Source organism: Oncorhynchus clarkii, chromosome 4 (genome assembly GCF_045791955.1).
Source record: "Oncorhynchus clarkii lewisi isolate Uvic-CL-2024 chromosome 4, UVic_Ocla_1.0, whole genome shotgun sequence".
NCBI classification, from domain to species: Eukaryota; Metazoa; Chordata; class Actinopteri; order Salmoniformes; family Salmonidae; genus Oncorhynchus; species Oncorhynchus clarkii.
In genome coordinates, this window is record NC_092150.1 from 18696303 (window position 1) to 18724302 (window position 28000).

The 28000-nt window shown below is 42.1% G+C and overlaps 1 protein-coding gene across 1 annotated transcript; it reads right to left on the reverse strand.

Moving 5' to 3' along the window:
* Window positions 1-4518: 4518 nt before the first annotated feature.
* On the reverse strand, window positions 4519-27992 carry LOC139406536 (transmembrane protein 59-like). Its single transcript, XM_071149220.1, has 8 exons — window positions 27619-27992; window positions 25929-26034; window positions 25428-25522; window positions 22243-22395; window positions 9652-9757; window positions 8939-9059; window positions 8701-8818; window positions 4519-6961 (listed from the first exon to the last, which is right to left on the reverse strand). Exons 1-8 carry the CDS (start codon window positions 27781-27783, stop codon window positions 6803-6805), a joined length of 1023 nt encoding a protein of 340 aa, XP_071005321.1. The 5' UTR covers window positions 27784-27992; the 3' UTR covers window positions 4519-6802.
* Window positions 27993-28000: the final 8 nt, after the last annotated feature.

Here is a 28000-nt window from a genome sequence, read left to right on the forward strand (position 1 = left end):
CTTCTTGAATGGGCACTTCTAATGTAACTCCGTATTTTCCGCTGGCTGCCCCACCACCACAGAAAGCACTGAGCTAGGCTGAAACACCTGCATTTTGGAGCTGCCTCACTCAAGAGAGCAAAAAAGACACCAAGTTTGTATGCTGCTTTATTAACTCAAAGATTCTGTTTTGTTTTACATTGTTTGCAAACTGATATGTGACACGTATTAATGCAAAGATAACATGCAAAACAGGTGTGGCTCAAAAAAGGTGGGTCTCTGCCCCATCTGCCCTGAAAGACGAGTTGCCACTGCACCAGAGCTGTTGACAGATAATGTAACTTTAATTTCTCTACCAAAAAGCCGCCTCCAATGTCGTTTTAGAGAATTTGGCAGTACGTCCAACCGGCCTCTCAACCACAGACCACAAGCCAGCCCGGGTTCTTCACCTGCGGGATCTTCTTAGATCAGCCACCCGGACAGCTGATGAAACTGCATTGATGGCCATTTGAATACACAGAGATACCGTGACGAGATCCTGAGGCCCATTGTCGTGCCATTCATCTACCGCCGTCACCTCATGTCTCAGCATGATAATGCACGGTCCCATGTCGCAAGGATCTGTACACAATTCCTGGAAGCTGAAAATATCCAAGTTCTTCCATAGCCTGCATACTCACCAGACATGTCACCCATTGAGCATGTGTGGGATGCTCTGGATCAACATGTACGACAGCGTGTTCCAGTTCCCGCCAATATCCAGCAACTTCGCACAGCCATTGAAGAGGAGTGAGACAACATGCCACAATCAACAGCCTGATCAACTCTATGTGAAGGAGATGTGTTGCACTGCATGAGGCAAATGGTGGTCACATGCGCCTACTTTTTTAAGGTATCCGTGACCAACAGATGCATATCTGTATTCCCAGTCATGGGAAATCCATAGATTAGGGCCTAATGAATTTATTTAAATTGACTGATTTCCTCATATGAACTGTAACTCACTAAAATTGAAATTGTTGCATGTTGTGTTTATATTTTTATTCAGTGTAGTTACAGATTGAGGGGAGTGATGTGTGTTCTATGTGGTCATGGGTTGTGGGACATTTGTGAGATTGTGTAGCGTTAGTTGTTTAGTCGATTGAGTGGGTATTCGGTAGTTTTACATCTTCATCGTGTTTTATCTGATGCTTTAGTGTTCTGTGTTGATTGCGACTGAGGAGATGCTCAGGAGTCTGGCTCCGACTAAACTCAGCAGAACACGATGAAGATGTAAAATTACAGAATACCCTCTCAATCGACTAAAAAAACGAACACTACAGAATCTTACAAATGTCCCACAACCCATGACCACATAGCACACACATCACTCCCCTCAATCTTGCTCATTACTTCCACCTCTCTCTTTCTCTCTCCCTCCTTTCCATCTCATTATTCTGTTAGTTTCTCCAGTCCTGTTCGGTGGTGCTGTGTATGTGTGGTGGTGGGCTGTGCTGTTTAATGCACTGCAGGTTGGATACAGCAGCAGCAGGTTTGGCCAGATAAGATAGCTGCTATGCTTTCATTCTGCTCTGTGATAGCACAGGAGAGAGAGGAGATGAGTGGAGAGGAGAGAGGAGGAAAGGAGAGAGGATAGGAAAGGAGAGGATAGAAGAGGAAAGGAGAGTAGAGAGAAGATGAGAGGAGAGGAGATATGAGGAGAGATGAGAAGAGGAGAGGAGTGAGAGTAAAGGAGATGGAAGGTGAGAAAAGGAGAGAGGGGAAAGGAGAAAGGTAGAGGAGAGGATAGAAGGGGAGAGGAAAGGAGAAAGAGTGGAGAGGCGAGGAGAGGAGAGAGAAAAGAGAGCCTGTTGAAGAAGCCTAGTGCCTTCAACCCATAGGAACTAATGTAAGGAGCAGATCTCAAACCTGGATCCATGGCTCCCTCTGTGTCTGACTCACAGTATTGCAGACACTGGAGTAGACCATTTTAGAGCTCATGATTTGGTAAGACACCAGTGCTACCACCAAGTTGGTAGCATGGCGTGCCAGGCTTGTAGGCTCTGTCATCAGACACACAGCTGTTAGTGGAGACTAACAAGGCAGTGCTCCATGTTAATTGAACCAACATGGATTTGTACAACAAACAGCTTTCGACCCCCTATTAGACAGACAGGCAGACATATACTACCGTCTGCTTATGAATGTTGAATTAGGAACTGTAGAGGGTATTATTTCCTTGAGGTCACATTTCACAGCTTCAAATGCATGTAAGCCAAGGCTGAAGACCTAAAGTAATGACCATAAAAAATCACAGCTTATCTCTCTATGTCAACAGACCCAGGGAAGCCAGCAGAATGTATTTGCATTAAAGAGCCCATCTCACAATGAAAGAGCACCCAACAACTTTCTTGTGTTGTTGCTCTTCCTCAATGCCTACGCAGAAACCAGGATATGTTTAGCCAGATCAGATACCCTGTGCAGTTTGACGCCCGCAACAGAGTGTTTACAGACTGAGGCATCAGCGCATGTGATCTGTGTCCTCCCCTTCAGCGGGCCTACTTATCCGGCATTGTTATCAATGGGAGCCCAGCTGCAGCCCGCCTCATTCATTCAAGCTGCAGCCCGCCTCATTCATTCCAGCTAGAGCGCGGGTGGGTCACGTTATTGGAGTGGCGCTGCAATGGGATGCAGGGTTTAGTCTGTAGAGCCCCTGAACATACACTATGGGAGACAATCAGCACATTGAGGCGGCTCTCAGCCCCGGTGTGCCACTGAATGGGAGACGGGTGGCATTGTTTTCACACAGCGCTGGCTGGCTCATCCCTCCACAGCGAACAGGCTTCTTCTCAAGTTATGAGGGAGAATGTCTTCCCCTCATTGTGGACCCTGACGAGGCTGGGGGCCATGTTTGAATATGCACCACGACACATTGTCTTCTCACTGTCTAATATTCACATAGCATGGCTGCCTATTATGCAGATAGACTAGGGTGAGTAAATGGACATTGTGCAAATAGGAGGACATTCATAATATCTGTGAAATGGAGGAAGCCAGAGGAAAAACATACCAAGAAGATATTGGAATAGCTGTAGAAATGAATCAACCTTGGCTATATTTTAGGGTCATTATGATTGATATGAAATCTCCACCCAGAGCCATAAGTCTAAGATTATAATTTTGTTAAATTCAAAGATATTTATAACATTTCATTGCTCTGTCATAGAAGATGATGAAATCATACTCCTGGCTTCAGTGGTATAAAACTAGTATCCAAGGAGCTGTTAAGGTTTCTTCCAGTGCATTTCCTATGCAGAAATAACTATGCTACCCTTTCAGTGAAAAAAGGAGGGTTTATCAATTTATTGACACATGGACACACTGAGATAGACAGCACAAATAAGTTTGACATATTTCTAAATGTTTCTCTTGTTCTAAGCCAATTTACACCATCCTGTGGAGACAGAACAGAGGGGGGCCAAATTCCCACCATAAATTGAAAGACATGATGCTGTCAAAGCAGAAATTAAACATCATCCAAACTTGTCCAGTGGCCAGTAGCTCACACAGGGCACTGTAGTTAAGGTGTTGCATTCTACACCAAATTCATTCAAATATTTGTGGAAAAGTCAAATATTCACAGTGGGATATGAGATTGAGTGCATTTCTAAAGTGAACATTTACCCAAAATCCACATTCAGTAGGCTAAGTTTCCATCAAACCCACAAATCGGGCCCTGACCACAGTAAAAGATAGGTTTGAAATTCTCACAGGAAAATCATAACCTTGCAGATATAACAAGTCAAACAACAAAACATGATGTTTGAATATAACCTGGTGAAAGATCGAATTACATTATTAGACAGTGTACCGACAGTATCATTTGAATCAGAATGCACAAGGCAATAACAGCTAAATAGATACAATGAAAACAGTGAGGAGCTTTAGCGCCACCATGTGGATAAAAATGCCAATCGTCTCTACATTTTCCACCCATTCATTCTTAAGTGTATAATGATAATCATTTGGAGTTTATTCTGAACTAGTATCCATGAGAACAAGCTATACAAAAATCAATAAGTTGACCCTTTATATTTCATCCACCCAGCGCTGTGTGTGTCTTTTGTCTGGACAGAAGGGTTTCAAATGAGTTCCAGATGCATTTGGTAGGGCTCCCTCACCCCCTGCAACTAACATGTCTCTCATGGGAGTGCAGAGACTGAAATAACACACAAACACAATGACAGTCTGGGGAGATCTTGTACATGAAGCGTTTAGTAGGTTTTTACAACCAAAAAAGAACAATAGTGAATTAACAAATCGAAAATACTAGTGGTGTATGACCTACAAGTATGTGATTATATTGATCTCTTGTTGATATTTAATATCCTTCATGAACTATTTGAATCTATGGAAGGAAGTGGAAAGATGTTTCTTACATTAATATGGTATAAGAACATCTTCAATCTTAATGCAACTACCAGTACAAGTCATTCCATAATTGATCATGCATAGATGAGATACATGTGTACTGACATAAAACCCACAAAGTAATCTCCATTATGTTTAACATGAAAACACTTTATTCGTCATGTCGTATATCATTTCGTTGAAAACAAATCGATAAAAAGGAACCGTTACAGTTTGAAACTCCTATCACTAGCTACATGAACTTTCACTTGAACCAGGACTGATATTGAATGGTTTATAGATATATCCATCTTGTTTCTTTCCCAAACTTAAATCAAGAGATTATTATAACATTCTATACAACATTTAAATAGAAACACAAAAACCACAAGTCTATATTAGTTTCCTGCTACTGAGATGGGTGGTTTAATGTAATGTGTTGTAGCATACTGCATGCACTGTGACTAGGCAAAATCAAAATATAGCTCATTGACTGTGTAACTTGAAAACAAAGGTCTATTCTAAAAGCCTTGCATTGCGCATCACATTGGTCATCCCTTCATTATGAGCTCGTATAGAATACAGAACCATCAACTCCTAGAAAGTGCATGACACATTTCAGAGCTAATAGGTGTAACTCTTGAGGAGATACAATAATAACACAATAATATTAGTCTTAATATTAGTCTCTTTTCAAATCTGGAAAAAGGGCTACAATGTTTTATTACAGTCATAACAATAGGAAACATTTGGATAGATGAGCATTTACATAGCACTTCAATTACACTATCAAACAGGTACTTTATGCTATTGGTTCTGAATAAATACACAAAGGCATAAATAAATAAATACACCAAGTACTGTTTTGATTTTCCTCAAACACACGCAAATGCGCGCAAATACACACACACACACGCGCTAATAGACACACACACACACACACACACACACACACACACACACACACACACACACACACACACACACACACACTTAGCTGTGGGTGACCCAGCCAACATAATTTGAGCACAATTCCTTTGTCTGCCAAATGTCTGAATTCAATGAAATGGAGTGTTCAAAACTTCTTCAGGATTGGTGGGTCCCCTGCGGGATGGTTGAACTAATGTAGGCTAGTGCGAGAAAATGTTCAAGGACATAGACATATCTGATATTGGCAGAAAGCTTATATTCTTGTTAATCTAACTGCACTGTCCAATTTACAGTAGCTATTACAGTGAAATAATCCCATGTTATTGTTTGAGGAGAGTGCACAGTTTTGAACATGAAAAGTTATTAATAAACAAATTAGGCACATTTGGGCAGTCTTGATACAACATTTTGAACAGAAATGCAATGGTTCCTTGGATCAGTCTAATACTTTGCGCACACACTGCTCCCATTTAGTGGCCAAAATCTAAATTGCACCTGGGCTGGAATAATACATTATGGCCTTTCTCTTGCATTTCAAAGATGATGGTACAAAAGGTTTTTTTTCTTTCTTTGTATTATCTTTTACGAGATCTAATGTTATATTCTCCTACATTCCTTTAACATTTCCACAAACTTCCTTTTGTGTGTTTCCTTTCAAATGGTACCAAGAATATGCACATGCTTGATTCAGGGCCTGAGCTACAGGCAGTTAGATATTGGCATGTCATTGTAGGCAAAACATTTTAAAAAGTGGCCAATTCATAAGAGGTTTTAATCTGATATGAGAATTCTCTTTCATTCAGTGTGAGGAAAAGAAGATGTATTATGTATACTTGCTTCTCACAGTTGACGTCAGTCAAACTCAAACACATCAAACACAGCATCAAAGGTGAACACTGGTAGCTATTGTCTCCTGCAGCGTTCACAAGATACCTTTCAAAGCATTTTGAACATCTCAATTGCTTTTATTTCTCTGCAAGTCACAAATTCATTCCAAAAGTATGTAAGAGCATGAGGAAAACAGTTATTCACCTTCAATTTGAATCCCTGTGTTCTTTCTCTATCCCCTTGTACATCAAAAGCTTGGAAGGCTTTCAGCGCTCATTCACCTGTTCTCCTTAACTCTCTCACAGGCAGATCTAAGTAGTTACATTTAATAGTTAAACTGTCTATTAAATAAGCCTTAAGCAATTGCAGTGTCAAGTATAAAATGATAGGTACAAAAAGGTGGTGACAATTTGATCTTGAAGCTCTTAGTGAGGTTTAACAATGGACAGCATGAATCTACAAAATCAGTATTCTACACAGACAAGCACAACAGGGTAACATCTGATGGGCAGACTCGCTAGAGAAAGACAAGACAAACCTGTTGTGAAGGGATGGTGCCATGCATGTATAGAAAATCTGGTGTGAGTGTTGGTGTGTTTCTGTTCTCCATCTTTTACTGAGGGAGGTTTTACGAAAACGTTACCCCAGAAAGCACTGATCCTATCCCATTGGTCCCCTAGAGAGATGTCTTGTTGATGTCAACCTTGACTGGAAGTGGTCCTGCCTCCTCGCTCTCCTCTGGTTGGTCGATGGCTACAGCAATCACAGGGGTCAGATGGTAGGGGTTGACCTTCTGGACGTCATCAAGAAACTCCTTGTCTCCGTTGATGCTCAGCTGGAAAAAGGAATCAGTTATTCATTCAAATCTATAGAAATGTTCCCATTGTCTCTAGGAGTAATTCCCGCACAGGTAAACACATGTCAATTAAGATAACACTTGAGTGAGTTAACAATTAAAGATGCAGTCCGGGATCTTAAGCACTAACATATCATAAAATGTTTTTTGTTTTTTTGCGAGACAACATACAGTGGCAAGAAAAAGTAACTGAACCCATTAGAATTATCTGGATTTCTGCATAAATTGGTCATAACATTTCATCTGATCTTCATCTAAGTCGCAACAACAGACAAACACAGTCTGCTTAAACTAATAACACACAAATTATTGGATTTGTCTTGTCTATATTGAATACAAAATTTAAACATTCACAGTGTACGTAGGTTGGAAAAAGTATGTGAACCCCCAGGCTAATGACCTCTCCAAAAGCTATTTGGAGTCAGAAGTCAGCTAACCTGGAGTCCAATCAATGAGATGAGATTGGAGTTGGTTAGAGCTGCCTTGCCCTAGAAAAAACACTCACCAAATTTGAGTTTGCTAGAAGAAGCATTGCCTGATGTGAACCATGCCTTGAACAAAAGAGATCTCAGAAGACCTTAGATTAAGAATTGTTGACTTGCATAAAGCTGAAAAGGGTTACAAAAGTATCTTTAAAAGCCTTGATGTTCATCAGTCCACGGTAAGACAAATTGTCTATAAATGGAGAAAGTTCAGCACTGTTGCAACTCTCCCTAGGAGTGGCCGTCCTGCAAAGATGACTGCAAGAGCACAGTGCAGAATGCTCAATGAGGTTAAGAAGAATCCTAGAGTGTTAGCTAAAGACTTACAGAAATCTCTGGATCATGCTAACATCTCTGTTGACAAGTCTACGATACGTAAAACACTAATGAAGAATGGTGGTCATGAGAGGACACCACGGAAGAAGCCACTGCTGTCCAAAAAAAACATTGCTGCGCGTCTGAAGTTCGCAAATAAGCATCTGGATGTTCCACAGTGTTACTGGCAAAATATTCTATGGACAGATTAAACTAAAGTTGAGTTTTTTGGAAGGAACACACCACACTATGTGTGGAGAAAAAATGGCACAGCACACCAACATCAAAACCTCATCAAACTGTAAAGTATGGTGGAGGGAGCATCATGGTTTGGAGCTGCTTTGCTACCTCAGGGCCTGGACAGTTTGCGATCATCTACGGAAAAATGAATTTCCAAGTTTAGCCTGACATTTTGCAGGAGAATGTAAGGCTATCTATCCGCCAATTGAAGCTCAACAGAAGTTGGGTGATGCAACAGGACAACGACCCAAAACACAGAATGAAATCACCAACAGAAGAAAATACACCTACTGGAGTGGCGCAGTCCTGACCTCAACCTAATTGAGATGCTGTGGCATGACCTCAAGAGAGCGGTTCACACCAGGCATCCCAAGAACATTGTTGAACTGAAACAGTTTTGTAAAGAGGAATGATCAAAAATTCCTCATGACCATTGTGCAGGTCTGATCCGCAACTACAGAAAACGTTTGGTTGAGGTTATTTAATGGAGGGTCAACCAGTTACTAAATCCAAGGGTTCACATACTTTTCCCACCCTGCACTATGAATGTTTCCACGGTGTGTTCAATAAAGAGACAAAAACATATAATTGTTTGTGTGTTATTAGTTTAAGCAGACTGTGTTTGTCTATTGTTGTGACTTAGATGAAAATCAAATAAAATTGTATGACCAATGTGTTTACCTGTGTTTTGATGTGCTGTTCAGGTGCAGTGACAAGGCTGGCACAGCTCAGCCACAACATCACCATGATGGACAGGAAGAGACAGGCAGCCAAGATCCAACGAGGCAGCCCAGAGCGCCTGAGAGAAAGGGGAGGATTAGGTAATGACACAGGCAATACAACTCAGAGGACCTCTAAATCAGAGGGCCCAAATGGGTTGATATGGGCAGATGACTATTCTTGTTCAATATCTCTTCACCTTGACATGCATCCCAGGAAGTCATGTTCAGCGGTTAGGTCTTCCGTATGTTGCTGGACTGATGGGTGCTTGCCCTTGCCTCCCGCCTTGGCTGCTACCTTCTCCCCATGTCCTTTCACACCTGCACAGAGGTGAATACTAATGAGCAGCAGACTTTATGAGGAAGTGTAACAAATGTAACCTAATTTCACCCCTCTGGAGATCAATAAAGCATAATCAATTCAATGTAATCATCCTTTAATGCATTGTATACTATATATTCTACAGCAGGGGTCCCCAACTACATTCAGCTGCGGGCCCATTTGTCTTCAGCAGATGATCCGGGGGCCGGAACATAATTTTCAAATCATTTGTACACTGCAAATTGACTGCAAGAAGCACAAACGGATATAGTATTTGACAAAAACATTATACTTTCAAACGTTGTTTACATTGGGATACGATCACGTCTCTATTTCTGAGTGGAAATACTTGAGAACAGATTTCCAAAGTTAAAATAACTTGGAGCTGATTTCCTGGTGTTTTGACAGTCTTTTATGTCCAACAATGACAAACGAGTTTTGTTTTGGCAAATTAAACAAATAAATTCACCCCAGGGCCAAATTCGGCTCACAGGCCACAAGTTGGGGAACCCTGTCCTACAGGTCTTATGATGTTTTGTACATTATGGGTGTCAGTGTGTGACAGAGCTGCATGCCACCATGGGGTCTCACCGTGGGGTCTCTGTGTGTGGGAGTGAATCTGTGGCCAGGGCTTGTCTGCCACATTGGAGCGGGGGGCCTGCAGCTCCGGCAGAGTGTACTCGATCTCCGGCTGGCTCTGGGAGGAACAACAAACAAAGTCAATTCAGGAACTAGTAATTACATGCAGTAATTTCACTGAGAAAGAGACAGAAAATGATCTGTTTAACACAGAGAGGTTAAACCATAAAGAAGCCTGGACTAAGAATACTAAATGAACAGCTAAACGACAGAGAGAAATAGACATACCTATAGACTTAGGTATAGAGAATACTGCCAAATTAACTCAAACAAAAAAGGGGACTTGCTCATTATAGGAGAACATTGTATTTTCACATAATGTGTTCTGTTGCAAGCCAGGCACTGTATACCTCAGCCATCTGTAAAATGAAGACAGATGAACTTCCAAACGGTACAAAACTGTAATAATCTATTCACACCTTATAATGGCAGTTCAGGTGTAGATTCTAATGAGCAGATTGTATTGATTGTTCTTTGGCACACCAGTGGAGTTTTAAATCAGTATTTCTCTCTCTCATTAAAGGACACCCTTGTTGCCCATTGCAGAGTCTGCCGGTTGGCTGCTCAAGAGCACCACCATTTACCCTCTCTGAGGGGAGTGAAAAGGCCACTTGACTGGAGAAAGTGTCTGAAAAGAGGCCTTAAAAACAGTGTCCTACAGTACGTGAGCGAATATGCATCCCTTGTGTGAAGACAGACTTAATCCCTGTGTGTACACACACAACTCTCTCGGCAGAGGCATTATTGTGCCTTTCATTATGGGGACAGTGTTTTTGGCTTACCCTGGAGAACTCATTAAAATCGGATTTTGGTTACCCTCTACTGAACCTTTCCCAACAACAAGACACAGGCAGCATCAGCGCTCAGCGCTCTCAGCAGAAGGAGGACTGCAAGGGGATCGATGTATGCATCGGCGGCTTGATGTTGTTTTCTTCTAAACGGACGAAGAAGGCGTTTAGCTGGTCCAGGAGCGAAGTGTCGGTGTCTGGCCTTCCCTTTATAATCCGTGATTGTCTGGAGTCCCTGCCACATACTTCTTGTGTCTGAGCCGTTGAATGGTGACCCCACTTCGTTCTTGTACTGCCGTTTTGCCTCTTTGATTGCCTTACAGAGGTCGTAGCTGCACTTCCATGTTCCCAGTCACCTTGAATGCGGTGATTCACACTTTCAGTTTTGTGCGAATTCTGCCATCTATCCACGTTTTTTGGTTTTGATAAATTCTAATCGGCAGAGTGGGAACAACATCCTCTATGGAATTCCAGATAAACCCAGTTACCGAGTCAGTGTAGAGATTAGAGGTCGACCGATTATGATTTTTCAACGCAGATACCGGTTATTGGAGGACCAAAAAATGACGATACCGTTTAAATCGGCCAATTTTTTTAAATGTATTTGTAATAATGACAATTACAACAATACTGAATGAACACTTATTTTAACTTAATATAATACATCACTAAAATCAATTTAGCCTCAAATAAATAATGAAATATGTTACATTTGGGTTAAATAATGCAAAAACAAAGTGTTGGAGAAGAAAGTAAAAGTGCAAAATGTGCCATGTAAGAAAGCTAACGTTTAAGTTCCTTGCTCAGAACATGAGAACATATGAAAGCTGGTGGTTCCTTTTAACATGAGTCTTCAATATTCCCAGGTAAGAAGTTTTAGGTTGTAGTTATTATAGGAATTATAGGACTATTTCTCTCTATACCATTTGTATTTCATTAACCTTTGACTATTGGATGTTCTTATAGGCACTTTAGTATTGCCAGTGTAACAGTATAGCTTCCGTCCCTCTCCTCGCTCCTCCCTGGGCTCGAACCAGCAACACAACGACAACAGCCACCCTCGAACCAGCGTTACCCATGCAGAGCAAGGGGAACAACTACTCCAAGTCTCAGAGCGAGTGACGTTTGAAACGCTATTAGCGCGCTAACTAGCTAGCTATTTCACATCGGTTACACCAGCCTCATCTCGGGAGTTGACAGGCTTGAAGTCACAAACAGCGCAATACTTGACGCACACCGAAGAGCTGCTGGCAAAACACACTAAAGTGCTGTTTGAATGAATGCTTACGAGCCTGCTGCTGCCTACCACCGCTCAGTCAAATACTTGTATGCTTGTATGCTTGTATGCTCAGTCAGATTATATGCAACGCAGGACACGCTAGATAAACTAGTAATGTCATCAAGCATGTGTAGTTAACTAGTGATTATGATTGATTGTTTTTTTAAAGATAAGTTTAATGCTAGATAGCAACTTACCTTGGCTTACTGCATTCGCGTAACAGGCAGTCTCCTTGTGGAGTGCAACGAGAGGCAGGTGGTTATTGCGTTGGACTAGTTAACTGTAAGGTTGCAAGATTGAATCTCCCGAGCTGACAAGGTGAAAATCTGTCGTTCTGCCCCTGAACGAGGCAGTTCACCCACCGTTCCTAGGCCGTCATTGAAAATAAGAATGTGTTCTTAACGGACTTGCCTAGTTAAATAAAGATTAAATAAAGGTGTTACAATATATATATATATATTTTTTTTAAAGTCGGCCAAATCGGTGTCCAAAAATACCGATTTCCGATTGTTATGAAAACTTGAAATAGGCCCTAATTAATCGTCCATTCCAGACCTCTAGTAGAGATGGGTTAGCTGACAAAGTCACGAAAACGATGCGCAAAAGTTGTTTTCTGGAGGACTAGATAGCTAGCAACAATGACAATAAACTGCCATGTGGGGAATCGCAAGTGACTCGTTTCATCTTGTTTTGAGGTGTTTTGACTGATTTCATGTCAGTGCTAATATGTCAAAAACCACTAGCTCGCTAATTAACAACTGTAAAGATGTATTTGAGACAAGTGCTCATTGTGCAAATGTCTTTATGTTTTCAATAAACATTGGAGACAATGTTAATGAACAAAAATAGAAACACAACATGGAACAATTTCAAAGATTTTACTGAGTTAAAGTTCAAGTAAGGAAATCAGTCAATTTAAATAAATTCATTAGGCCCTAATCTATAGATTTCACATGACTGGGAATACATGCACCTGTTGGTCACAGACACCTGAAAACCTGAAAACTAATGTAGGAGCTTGAATCAGAAAACCAGTCAGTGTGACACATCTCGTTCACATAGAGTTGATCAGGCTGTTGTGGAATTTGGAACGTTGTCCCACTCCTCTTCAATCGCTGTACGAAGTTGCTGGATACTGGCGTGAACTGGAACACGCTGTCATACACATCCATCCAGAGCATCCCAAACATGTTCAATGGGTGACATGTCTGGTGAGTATGCAGGCCATGGAAGAACTGGGACATTTTCAGCTTCCAGGAATTGTGTACAGATCCTTGCGACATGAGACTATGTATTATCATGCTAAAACATGGCACGACAATGGGCCTCAGGATCTTGTCATGGTCTCTCTGTGCATTAATATTGTCATAGATAAAATGCAATTGTGTTCATTGTCCGTAGCTTATGCCTGCACATACCATAATCCCACCACCACCATGGGGCACTCTGTTCACAACAGCACACTGCTCACCCACACGACGCCATACGCCATCTGCCTGGTACAGTTGAAACCGGGATTCATCCGTGAAGAACACACTTTTCCAGCGTGCTAGTGGCCATCAAAGGTGAGCATTTGCCCACTAAAGTCAGTTACAAAGCCTAACTGCAGTCAGGTCAAGACCCTGTTGAGGATGACAACCATGCAGATGAGCTTCCCTGAGACAGTGTCTGACAGTTTGTGCAGAAATTCTTCAGTTGTGCAAATGTTTCATCAGCTGTCAGGGTCTCAGATGATCCCGCAGGTGAAGAACCCGGATGCGGAGGTTCTTGGCTGGCGTTGTTACACGTGTTCTGCGGTTGTGAGGCCGGTAGGATGTACTGCCAAATTCTTTAAAATGACGTTGGAGGCGGCTTATGGAAAATTAAATGAACATTAGATTCTCTGGACGTTCCTGCAGCCGGCATGTCAATTGCACACTCCCTCAAAACTTGAGACATCTGTAGCATTGTGTTGTGTGACAAAACTGCACATTTTAGAGTGGCCTTTTATTGTCCCCTGCACAAGGTGGACCTGTGTAATGATCATGCTGTTTAATCAGCTTCTTGATATGCCACACCTTTCAGGTGGATGGATTATCTTGGCAAAGGAGAAATGCTCACTAACAGGGAAGTAAACACATTTGTGCATAAAATGTGAAAGAAATAAGCTTTTTGTGCATGTGGAAATGTTCTGGGATATTTTATTTAAGCTCATGAAATATGGTACCAACACTTTACATGTTGCGTTTATATTTTTGTTCAGTGTAGTTTACATGTTGTCAACAATCTAAGCCAAGGGTGTCTGTTTTGCCCCATAGTTGCATGCTCCGTTGATACTATTCTCAGAGGCGACCTGGAACATTTCCCAGTCCGCATGATGAAAACAATCTTGAAGCATAGATTCCGATTGGTCAGACCAACGTTAAACAGTCCTTACCACAGGAGCTTCCTGTTTAAGTTTCTGCCTATAGGTGGGGAGGAGCAGAATGGAGACGTGATCTGTTTTGCCGAAGGAAAGGCGGGGGAGGGCAATGATCCAGTAAGGCTGCCGGCCCAGAAGGCATCCCAAGCCGTGTCCTCAGAGCATGTGCAGACCAGCTGGCTAAAGTGTTTACGGACATATTCAATCTCTCCATATCCAAGTCTGTTGTCACCACTTGCGTACCCAAGAAAGCAAAGGTGTCACGTCCTGACCATTGAAAACCTGTATTTTCTATGGTAGAGTAGGTCAGGGCGTGACTAGGAGTTTTTGTTCTAGTTTATATTTTCTGTGGGGTTCTAGGTTTGATTTTATATGTTATATGTTCTTCATTAAAAGATGTGGAACTATACTCACGCTGCGCCTTGGTCCGATCATTATTACGAACGACGGGACAGAAGGTAACTGAACTAAATTACTATTGCCCAGTAGCTCTCACTTCTGTCATCATGAAGTGCTTTGAGAGGCTAGTTAAGGACTATATAATCTCCACCTTACCTGACACCCTAGACCACTACAAATCGCATATCGCTCCAACAGATCCGCGTACAACAGTCACTATTGCATTGCACTGCCCTATGTAAGAATGCTGTTCATCAACTACAGCTCAGCCTTCAAAACCATAGTGCCCTCCCAGCTCATCATTAATCTCAGGGCCTTTGGTCTGAACCCCTCCCTGTGCAACTGGGTCCTGGACTTCCTGACGGGCTGACCCCAAGTGGTGAAGGCAGGTAACAACACCACCACACTGATCCTTGACACATGGGCCCCCCATGACTGCGTGGCCATGCACGTCTCCAACTCAATCATCAAGTTTGCTGAACAGACTGGTCACAAGAAAGAACCGTCGATTTCGGACGTTTGAAAAGGTTATGAGGATGTCAATATATGGCTCCCCCCAACCCCCAAAAATGATGGCAGAGCACTAGGCTCAGAGCCAGAGTGCGCTGCTTAGACGATTACGCCACAGCAGTTTACAATTCTCTAGCAAGCAGGGAGAGTACTTGATGTTTTAAGCCTTCCCCAAACCATAGCCCTAACCTTAACCACTCAGAATTAATACCTAAACTTAACCCTTTGAGTTGTTTCTGTAACCACGCAGAATTAACACTGTAACCAAGCTGAATTAAAGTGTAAAAAGAAAAGGCAAGTGCCTAAGTGAAACTAGAAGATCAGGTTGTGGTGACGACAGTGGTAGGCCTGATTGTAGCTCCCTCCAGTAACCAATACCTCATTGGCTGATTATTACAGAAGGGAGGGAATCAAACTTCACACTTCTTATTCCTGGCATAAATTCACACTTCATATTTAAATGATTATAACGTTACCATCCTAACATACACGTTTCAACCATTAGGAACTACACCGAAGACACGAAAAACCTAGCTAACACAGCGTGGGATTGCCTTCACTCCAAAAGTGTGTTCCTACGATAATAATCCCTGTTACAACAGTTCTTAGCAAGTTCAGCTTGTCTTACCATTTCCCCCGCATAGCGAACACAGAAACAATTCAAACAAAAACAATGACAGACTGACAGGTTAACTGTTTGTTACACTGACTACCAACAACGATGAGACAGCCTACTGGGAGGAGGTGAGATCCCTGGTGAAGTGGTGCCAGGAAAATAACTTATCCCGCAACGTCAATAAAACGAAGGAGCTAATTGTGGACTACAGGAGACCGCAGAGAGAGCACACCCCCATCCACATGGGGCCGCAGTGGAGACGGTCAAAAGCTCCAAGTTCCTAGGACTCACATCACTGACAACCTGAAATGATCCCTTAACACAGCGTGGTGAAGAAGGCGCAACAACTCTTCTTCAATCTCAGGAGGCTGAAGAAATTTGTCTTGGACCCTAAAACCTCAAACTTCTACAGATGCACCATTGAGAGCAGCCTGTTGGGCTGTATCACCGCCTAGTACAGCAATTGCACCATCCACAATCGCAGGGCTCTCCACCTCTATATCAGGAATCAGAGGAAGGCCCAAAAAATTGCTGAAGACCCCAGCCACCCAAGTATAGACTGTTCACTTTGCTACCGTCTGGCAAACAGGCTCCAAGACCGCTTCAAGCCATAAGACTGATAAATAGTCAGACTGGTAAAAATAGTAAATTAATGGAACTCGAACTAGAGTAAATCAGTGCAGCTATCTTGCACTGACCCTACACACACTCACTAGCGCAGGGCTATCCAACCCTGTTTATGGAGAGCTACCCTAATGTAGGTTTTTGCTCCAACCTCAACTGTAACTAACCTCATTCAACTAATCAACCAAGTAATTATTAGAATCAGGTGTGCTAGATTAGAGTTGGAGCGAAAACCTACAGGATGGTAGCTCTCCAGGAACAGGGTTGGAGAGCCCTTCACTAGATTATATATACACACACCATATACACACTCACTCACACACATTAAATTGACACTCCCACACAAACCCACACACATTTACATACACATACACACACTCATCATTTCACACACATTAAATTGACACTCCCACACAAACCCACACACATTTACATACACATACACACACACACACATAACACACACACACTTTTACACTCATCATTTGCTGATGCTACTCTGTTCTTTGTTTTACTCTTATTATTCTCTATCCTGATGCCCAGTCACTGTACCCTGGGCAGTGACTGGCTCGTGGTAATTCTATTTGCTCTGTTCTAGCCATTATTATGAGCCGCTCTCCCTTCAGTAGCCTCCTGTGATATCTACCTGAAATACCTCGTTCCTCTGCACATTGATCTGCTACTGGTACTCCCTCTATATAGCTCCACATTGATCTGGTACTGGTACTCCCTGTATATAGCTCCACATTGATCTGGTACTGGTACTCCCTGTATATAGCTCCACACTGATCTGGTACTGGTACTCCTTGTATATAGCTCCACATTGATCTGGTACTGGTACTCCTTGTATATAGCTCCACATTGATCTGGTACTGGTACTCCCTGTATATAGCTCTACATTGATCTGGTACTGGTACTCCCTGTATATAGCTCCACATTGATCTGGTACTGGTACTCCCTGTATATAGCTCCACATTGATCTGGTACTGGTACTCCTTGTATACAGCTCCACATTGATCTGGTACTCCCTGTATATAGCTCCACATTGATCTGGTACTGGTACTCCCTGTATATAGCTCCACATTGATCTGGTACTGGTACTCCTTGTATACAGCTCCACATTGATCTGGTACTCCCTGTATATAGCTCCACATTGATCTGGTACTGGTACTCCCTGTATATAGCTCCACATTGATCTGGTACTGGTACTCCCTGTATATAGCTCCACATTGTTCTGGTACTCCCTGTATATATCTCCACATTGATCTGGTACTGGTAGTCCCTGTATATAGCTCCACATTGATCTGGTACTGGTACTCCCTGTATATAGCTCCACATTGTTCTGGTAGTCCCTGTATATAGCTCCACATTGATCTGGTACTGGTACTCCCTGTATATAGCTCCACATTGATCTGGTACTGGTACTCCCTGTATATAGCTCCACATTGTTCTGGTACTCCCTGTATATATCTCCACATTGATCTGGTACTGGTAGTCCCTGTATATAGCTCCACATTGATCTGGTACTGGTACTCCCTGTATATAGCTCCACATTGTACTGGTACTCCTTGTATACAGCTCCACATTGATCTGGTACTCCCTGTATATAGCTACACATTGATCTGGTACTGGTACTCCCTGTATATAGCTCCACATTGATCTGGTACTGGTACTCCCTGTATATAGCTCCACATTGATCTGGTACTGGTACTCCCTGTATATAGCTCCACATTGATCTGGTAGTCCCTGTATATAGCTCCACATTGATCTGGTACTGGTACTCCCTGTATATAGCTCCACACTGATCTGGTACTGGTACTCCTTGTATATAGCTCCACATTGATCTGGTACTGGTACTCCCTGTATATAGCTCCACATTGATCTGGTAGTCCCTGTATATAGCTCCACATTGATCTGGTACTGGTACTCCCTGTATATAGCTCCACATTGATCTGGTACTGGTACTCCCTGTATATAGCTCCACATTGATCTGGTACTGGTACTCCCTGTATATAGCTCTACACTGATCTGGTACTGGTACTCCTTGTATATAGCTCCACATTGATCTGGTACTGGTACTCCTTGTATATAGCTCCACATTGATCTGGTACTGGTACTCCCTGTATATAGCTCCACATTGATATGGTACTGGTACTCCTTGTATATAGCTCCACATTGATCTGGTACTGGTACTCCTTGTATATAGCTCCACATTGATCTGGTACTGGTACTCCCTGTATATAGCTCCACATTGATCTGGTACTGGTACTCCCTGTATATAGCTCCACATTGATCTGCTACTGGTACTCCCTGTATATAGCTCCACATTGATCTGGTACAGGTACTCCTTGTATATAGCTCCACATTGATCTGGTACTGGTACTCTCTGTATATAGCTCCACATTGATCTGGTACTGGTACTCCCTGTATATAGCTCCACATTGATCTGGTACTGGTACTCCCTGTATATAGCTCCACATTGATCTGGTACTGGTACTCCTTGTATATAGCTCCATTCTTGTGTATTTTCTTTTATTCCATTCTTGTGTTACTTTTATTTTTAAACTCTGCATCGTTGGGAAGGGCACGTAAGCAAGCATTTCAGGGTAAAGTCTACACCAGTTGTATTCGGCGCATGTGACAAGTCAAATTTAATTTGATTTAATTTGACACTTTCTGCACTCCAGGACATCTACAGCAGCAGGAAGGCCAAGAAGATTATCAAGGACCTCAGGCACCCGACCCACGGCCTGTTCACCCCACTACCTTCTAGAAAGCGGATACAGTACAGGTGCGACAAAGCTGGCACCGAGAGACTGAGAAACAGCTTCTATCTCCAAGCCATCAGACTGTTAAAAAGTCACCACTAGCCGGCCTCCACCCAGTACCCTGCCCTGAACAGTTCTAGCCGGCCTCCACCTAGTACCCTGCCCTGATCTTTATACGACACCAATAAACATTTATTTTATTTTATTTGTATTGGAGTTAAGAGGAGACTCTTTGCAGGTGAGTGATTCTGACATATCAGCTGATCAATAGAAATAGCCTTTAAGAAGTTGTAATGTCTCACTGTAGCACCAAAACAAATCAGCAAAGTATCTGATCAGCCTATCATCTCTTCATTGATGGAAAATAGATCAGATTTAATGACATAAGTCAATAGTTATGAAAACTGAAAAGAAAAATTACCAGTTTGACTAGTCTACAGGTCAATGAAATTGAGTTCATTAGAGTCAAAACACATCTCAAACAAAAAAGAGAAAACGAAACAAGCAGAAAATAAATTACACCCGATGTAGTTATTTAACGATGACATGCAGTAAGTATGTCATCCCTTTTGCCATCAGAACAGCCTAAATTTGTTGGAGCATGGTGTCGAAAGCATTCCGCAGGGATGGATGCTGGCCCATGTTGACTCCAGTGCTTCCCACAGTTGTGTCAAGTTAGCTGGATGTCCTTTGGGTGGTGGACATTCTTGATACTACGGGAAACTGTTGAGCATGAAAAACCCAGCAGCGTTGCAGTTCTTGACACAAACCGTTGCGCCTAGCACCTACTACCATACCCCGTTCAAAGGCACTTCCCATGTTTTCTTTTAACCTTTTGTGTCTTGCCCATTCACCCTCTGAATGGCACACATACACAATCCATGTCTCAATTGTCCCCAGACTTAAACATCCTTATTTAACCTGTCTCCTCCCCTTCATCTACAATGATTGAAGTGGATTTAACAAGTGACATCAATAAAGGATCATACAGTAGCTTTCACCTGGATTCACCTGGTCAGTCTATGTCATGGAAAGAGCAGGTGTTGCTAATGTTTTGAACACTCAGTGGATGTGTTTTGTACACTCAGTGGATGTGGTAGACAATAAGGCTTGGTCTTACAAAAGGTCATAGATATTCAGACAAAACTATTGTTATTTTCACAACCAGTTTTATCTGTTGGATCCAGATGTAACATTGGGAGGAAAGGCAAAAGGAAGAGAAGAGTGAACATCTAAGAATGTTAGTAATTATTGGCTGCCGACTGGGGAGATCTTGCCATCAGTAAAAGTAGGCCTGCCTCCTGATATACATCTGTCATGCATTATGGCACAGAATGTCAAAGGTGCTCTGGTTATAGAGACACAGAAAGCAACAGGGAGGAGGGATCCTTTTCCAAATGAACAATCTCCCTTCCCTTATTTGGCATTTTTGGGTTATTTGGGGGCACTTTTTTTTAGGAAGGGGGATTTCATAGATTTACATTTCTCCCTGTTTCCTTCAAGGGGGGACCCTGCATAGTGTGCATATTGGACACTGAAAGAATTTAAACAAGACTCCAACCCCATTTCCAAACAAGCGCTCTTCCCCAATCAGTGATGAGAGGGCCACATCGGCTGTGTTTACTCCCGCTCAGCCCAGAGGAAACCGCTTGATTCTCCCTGATTACCTTGGAGGAGCACTCCTGAAACACTCGGAGGCTGGGATGGCATGAATAAGTGTGATTAAGAAGGAGGCTGCCACTTAACCCAAGTCAAATGTGGGCAGGAGAGGGATGGATGTTCCCAGAGCTGGAACTCAGCCCACTCTCTGAGAGACAGCTAAAGGGAGCTGAGGAAGGGAGAATCTGCCGCTTGCGGGACTGGGACTCAGACTGCCTCCCTCAGACACAGGTGGCTTGCCTGGAGCAATCAGAGAAGCTGCTCTTATCACAGTTGCATCCAAATGCACAAACGTTTTGGAAATATGAGTGTTTATCCCACATTGATATAGAACCCAGATGGTCTTTGTGTGCTATGTTAGCCCTCGGAGCTAATTCCTAAAAGTAATAGACCAGGTATCAATCTCCAGACGTTTGTGTGACTCAATACCACATTAGCCCTGTATGCTAAAGCCTAGATAACTCTTGGAAATAGTGTTATTTTGGGTATTACCTTAGCAAAATACACCTACATTTGCTGCTTAATGAAGTAAAAGTCATATTTTCTCAAATGACTGATTAACTTAAGGAGAGCACAAGTAATTCCACTGTGAACTAATTCAAATAGAAATCCCTTTGCCCAAATAAACTTCATACTGAACACTGCATCAAGCGCCATTCATTCCACAAGGTGGCTCTCTAACCAACTCTTAAACTCAGAGGAACTTGATAATCAATTTGTTTTGGTCCGATTCACTTCAGCTCCAGTAGTGCACTGTGTTGCCTTGTATGGCCCTCTTTGGGAACGTACTAAAACTGCTACATAACGTGGATAAACTGCTACCACAGTGGGTCTCTTAACTTTTTCCTGTTTGTTTTGTATCACGCCTAAGGCTACGAGTCACCGTGGTCCTCTTAACTGAGTCCATACACCCTGACTTCCTACCCAGCCCTCTGCTCTGCAGAACCCACTCGTTCTGAACATCTGCAGTAGTGATTAGTATTGCAGCGGTGGCTTGGCTTCTCTTTCAGCTGTCCCTCAGCCTTTTTTGGTTTCTTTACCCCCAGTTAATCTGTCAAGAGGGTGGCAGTCAGCCAGATGCCCACTAAACGCAGGCCTGTGGCAGCCAGCTCAGAGCCTGTGATGCCCACTAAACACACGCATCCATCCATCACCCCTAAGGCTAAAGAAAAATAATCATGAAGACTGTTGTTTTCATCATTTCATGTTGTCTCACCACGTCTCTTTTTATGACTGGATTTACAGATCTCTGTAGTCCTTCTATATTCAGCCAGCCTGTCTTGACTTAGCCGTCACCGATAAAGTAAATATGTAGAGTACTGATCCCACACCCTTTCCCCCTAATGCCTGAGGCAAGTTCACCTTTGTAGCCCCCGAAGTTTGAGTTACAGCTGTACCCTGGAGTGAAAGACACTCCCAAAACTAATCCCAGCACCCCTAAGAGTCACTGAGTTGTGTGTAACTTGAGTCCTGTCTGCCGAACCCTGACAGTGTCTTACCTGGAAGACGAGCACCTTGCCATCATCGGCCTGCAGGTAGAAGGTCCAGGTAGAGGAGATGAAGCTCTGAGCAGAGCTGACAATGTCGTTACACCAGCTGGACACGGTGTCCATGACGGAGGGGGGCATGGGACGGTGGGCCATGGCCTTCAACTGCAGGTAATAAAAGGTGGAACTGTTGAGTTTAGGTGCATTTATTTAATATGGCAAAGTCATGTGAAGTGAGAGTGTGAAGGTGTGTGGGGGGCAAAGGGGAGCGTGTAAAAGTGGATGTGAAAGAGAGAGACCGTGTAAATCCAATGCACATTCCTCGTCGTTTGAGGGGTGCAAAATCCATTTGTCACTTAAATCTCGCTAGATGAATTACTTACATTTTATTGTTGAGACTCTTTCATACTCTTGTTTGTGCCTGTCGTTTTTTCCCGTTAACCTTACGACCGTGTAAATGTTTCTAAATAACCTATCAAACACACCACAGTAATGGCTGAAATAGGCTCAGTGGAATACATTGTCTTTCTGTTGAATCTATAAGAACGCTGGGATTTAACGTACCGTCTCAACACTTACATTACAAGAAAGAGAAGATCACTTTATTTTGATGAGTGTTAATTTTTTGTGGGATTTAAAAAAGTAATAATTTAACAGTTGAAATGTTTACAAATTAAATGCAATGAAATAAAAAGCAATTTCCAAAAATGAACACACATATTATAGTGATATTATGTCTGATCTTGCAAACAATGTAACGTATGTTTAGATACAGTGCATTCGAAAGAATTCAAACCCCTTGACTTTATCCACATTTTGTTACAGACAATTCTAAAATTGGTTAAATAAATAATGTCCTCATCAAACTACACACAATACCCCATAATGACAAAGCAAAAACAGGTTTTGAGAAATGTTTGCTTATTTATTCAGACCATTTGCTATGAGACTCAAAATTGAGCTCAGGTGCATCCTGTTTCCATTGATCATCCTTGAGATGTTTCTACAACTTGATTGGAGTCCACCTGTGGTAAGTTCAATTGATTGGAAATTATTTGGAAAGGCAAACACCTGTCTATATACAGTGGTGTAAAGTACTAAAGAACAAATACTTTAAAGTACTACTTAAGTAGCTTTTTGGGATATCTGTACTAAACTTTACTATTTATATTTTTGACAACTTTTACTTTTACTTCACTACATTCCTAAAGAAAACCATGCGCTTTTTACTGCATACATTTTCCCTGACACACAAAAGTACGCATTACATTTTGAATGCTTAGCAGGACAGAAAAGTGGTCCAATTCAAGCACTTATCAAGAGCACATTGCTGGTCATCCCTACTGCATTGGATCTGGTGGACTCTAAACCTAAACACACATGCTTAGTTTGTAGATGATGTCTAAGTGTTGGAGTGTGCCCCTGGCTATAAGTACATTTAAAAAACAAGAAAATTGTGCCATCTGGTTTGCTTAATCTAAGGAATTTTAAATGATTTATACTCTTACTTTTACTTTTGATACTTAAGTACATTTTAGCAATTACATAGACTTTTGATACTTAAGTACATTTAAAACCAAATACTTTTAGACTTTTACTCAAATAGCATTTTACTGGTTGACTTTCATTTTTACTTGAGTCATTTTCTATTAACTATATTTACATTTACTCCAGTATGACAATTGGGTACTTTTTCCACCATTGTCTATATAAGGTCCCACAGTTGACGGCGCATGTCAGAGCAAAAACCAAGCCATGAGGTCGATGGAATTGTCCGTAGAGCACCGAGACAGTATTCTGTTGAGGCACAGATCTGGGAAAGGGTACCAAAAAATATCTGCAGCATTGAAGGTCCTCAAGAACACAGTGGCCTCCATCATTCTTAAATGGAAGAAGTTTGGAACCACCAAGATTCTTCCTAGAGCTGTCCGCCCGGCCAAACTGAGCAATCTGGGGAGAAGGGCCTTTGTCAGGGAGGTGACCAAGAACCCGATGGTCGCTCTGACAGAGCTCCATAGTTCCTCTGTGGAGATGGGAGAACCTTCTAGAAGGACAACCATCTCTGCAGCACTACACAAATCTGGTAGAGTGGCCAGACAAAAGCCACTCCTCAATAAAAGGCACATGAAGGCACACTTGGAGTTTGCCAAAAGGAACCTAAAGACTCTCAGACCATGAGAAACAAGATTCTCTGGTCTGATGAAACCAAATTGAACTTTTTGGTCTGAATGCCAAGTGTCACGTCTGGAGGAAACCTGGGACCATCCCTTAGGTCATGGCCCAGCCAGTTCCCGGACTTGAACTCAATCGAACATCTCTGGAGAGACCTGAAAATAGCTGTGCAGTGAAGCTCCCCATCCAACCTGACAGAGATTGAGAGGATCTGCAGAGAACAATGGGAGAAACTCCCCAAATACAGGTATGCGAAGCTTGTAGCATCACACCCAAGAAGACTCAATGTTGTAATCGCTGCCAAAGGTGCTTAAACAAAGTGCTGAGTAAAGGGTTTGAATACTTATGTAAATGTGATATTTACGGGGGGTTACATAGACAGGTGTGTGCCTTTCCAAATCATGTCCAATCAATTTAATTTGAACTCCAATCAAGTTGTAGAAACATCTGAAGGATGATCAATGGAAACAGGATGCACCTGAGCTCAATTTCGAGTCTCATAGCAAAGGGTCTGAATACTTATGTCATTAAGGTATTTCTGTTTTTTATTTTGTAATAAATATGCAAACATTTCTCAACCTGTTCGACCTATCAATTTTGAGATGTGTTGGTATTTTGGTCCATTATTAGTATTAGTATTTTCTAAACGTAAAAACAAAAATGTCAAAATCTTGATAAATGTATATTTTCTTTAGTTTACCATACTACCGTCATCAAAATATTTATGAATTTTAACCACTTTAAAATGGACATGCATCAATAATGAGACATCGCCACATTTGCATACTTTAATTCAATGTTTCAGAAACATTTTAATATAAAAACGTATATTATTTGTGTCTACATTCAACTGGTAAAAGCTGATTGTGATATAATTAAGATTTTTTTTTTATTATCCCTATTAGTGTGTGGTACCTGGCCTTAAAACCGTCTAACAATTTTGATGACCGTTGCTAGTGTGAATGTATGAGGGTGTATACGGGTGTGTGTGTGCGTTTTACTGAATTCCTAGTGACCATGCTCACCTTCCTCCTCTTGATCTCAGGTTCAGAAGGCTGGCTGGCACAGCCGGTGCTGCAGGCCTCCTGCTCCAGCAGCTTGCTGTACGCTTCCTGGCAGGCTACAGAGAAAGAGAGGCGGAGAGAGATAGGGGGAGAGAGATGGGAGGGCACAGGAGAGAAAGGACAGAGAGACAAGATAAACAGATAGGGAGAGAGAAAATACAGCATCTGTCATTGCATCCCTATTCACCCCTCCCTACAGTCATCCATATCAGAACATTTGGGCAACTGCTGCCACATGGCACATGAAACGCCTACTAGCAAATTAGGCGTGTTTTCTGGCTTTGAAGCACAGCTTGGGATAGTTCTCTGCAAAGATAAAACCCAGGGTCAAAGTTATGTAACAGTACTATAACAACATCTTGAAGTGGATCACAGGTAGGACCTCTGCTCTTGGTGATAGGCTGCCCTGTAGTATCTACCTGGCTTCATTGAGACCCCGCCCTGTGAGTCAGGCTGCCTTACCTCCTTGACACTCCTCTCTGCTGGTGTTGAAGCCGGCATTTCCATTCACAAACTGGCAGATGGAGTAAAGACGGCAACCACGGTGACAGGCATTCAGAATGGAGTCCTTCAGGATAACAATAAAAACATAGCAGCTAAATATGCTATGACCACAGAAATATTTATATTGTCCATGACAATGTACTTTAAGCAAATGTATAACTTGATACAGGGATTTTAATTGGATTTCAGTTTTTCTCATATATATGTCAAATGAGTTAAGGTGTTATAAGGCACAAGTTGAGGCACAAGATGGACTGAGAAATGTGGTTGTCTCATCTAAGCTATGAATGCACTAACTCTAAGTTGTGTCTGCTAAATAACTAAAATGTAAATGTAAAATATTGCAAATGCCTGGGAATGTGATGAGTGAAGAATTACAATCACTTGGTCACTGTTTTCTACAAGCCTGGTTCTAATACAGAAGAACTAAACAGCGTCCCCAAGCGACTGACACGGGAACGTGATAGACAAAGAGATCCCCCTGTCCGACGATTTACTTTACAGGCGTATTTACAGTATCATGCGAATAATCGTTTCAATTAACTGCTTTATTCCGTGTTCATTGTATGTCTAGCGGGACATTATTCTGACCAAGGATTTACGGTTCCTTTGTATAGGTATTTATTTGCTTACTCCACAGTGGCAATTACAGTCCCATCATGAATAAAATAAACATCTGTTCAAGCACTATTTGTCACTACGGTTCTTATCTGTTCCAATAATATGCGCACATCAAAGGCATACATTAGGGCCTATAGGCTGGTGCAGTGTTCTGAAAACAGGTCATTCCGCATAGTTCATGGTGATCCATTTTGCTGCTCTGCTCTGCTCCGCCCTGCATGATGTCTGAACCACACCTGAGCAGAGCTGAGGCGATGAGTAGGTGGGAAAATAACAACCTTGCCAAGAGACAGACACTAATCCATTACTAAGCTACAATCATTTTTCAAAATGCACATAATTTAAGTTGTTTTAAACATGGATATTGTAATAATTTAGCTATTATTTACATATCCTGCATATTGTGGTTCATGGACAAATACATATTTCAGCTCACAATGAGGCAACCAGGAAATCATGCGAGTGCAATAGACTCTATTAGAGAATAGGCTACCATCTGCTTGGTCGGGTGCCCTCACAGCGATTTTATGACTTGATTTAATATAAACATCCAGGCATTATCTAATGAATAGACATTTGTGTAAATAAATCCTGATGAAGTAGGTGGAGTAGCCATGCTATTTTGATAGTGGAGGACCAGAGCTGTGAGAATGCGTCATAAAACGATCATTTCGGCCTAACTGTCCAAGATAATTTCCACTCAGTTCTTGAAATGAAGATAGGTAGCGTTGCGTACTGATGTTGCAATATTAGGATAAGCATGCCAATTAGTAAAATGATGGGCCTTCGTTACGGATAGGCCATATTACATTTACAAGTGATTGCCAGAATTGAAAGATTAAAGGGACATCTATCGATATTCAATATACCGTATTCAATTTCGTATACAGTCGTCGAAATGTAAGCACTTACTATGGCAGTTATTCAAGCACGAAAATATACTTTTCTGTCACATTTATATTTAACCTAATATATTCTGCTATTCATGAATTATGTATTTAGCCTATAGTTTCCAAGTATCACTTACTTTAGCTGGGCTTTTGTTTTTGACGGTGATCTGGCATTGCTTTTTGCAGTAATTGATGTCGCCTAGTTGATTGTCAAATAGATCAGAAGACGCAGCTGCCAGCCCCGCCAGAAGCAGCGAGACGACAGCGGAGACACCGCACACCCTGCAGCCGAACTGAACCATTTTAAAGCCGGATTTGATCACCACAGTCTGGGCGAACACTGGCGCTTTTAGTGGACTCTGAGCTTCTCAGTTGGATGACGCTTCAACCCGATTTCTATCTGCTTCCGTAGGTAATATTGTGCTATGGTTTTGTGGTGTCGTCACTCCAAAAATCATCACGCTCACGCTGCTGCGCGCCCCCTCTTTGTGCGCTCTGCACTCCACAGTGCAAATTCAC

Coding starts and splice junctions, on each gene's coding strand:
- LOC139406536 (XM_071149220.1), bottom strand. CDS start 27,783: ATGGTTCAGTTCGGCTGCAGGGTGTGCGGTGTCTCCGCTGTCGTCTCG. Junction 25,523..25,928: donor CAGAGAGGAGTGTCAAGGAG/GTAAGGCAGCCT, acceptor CTTTCTCTGTAG/CCTGCCAGGAAGCGTACAGC. Junction 6,962..8,700: donor AACAGCACATCAAAACACAG/GTAAACACATTG, acceptor TCCTTTTTCCAG/CTGAGCATCAACGGAGACAA.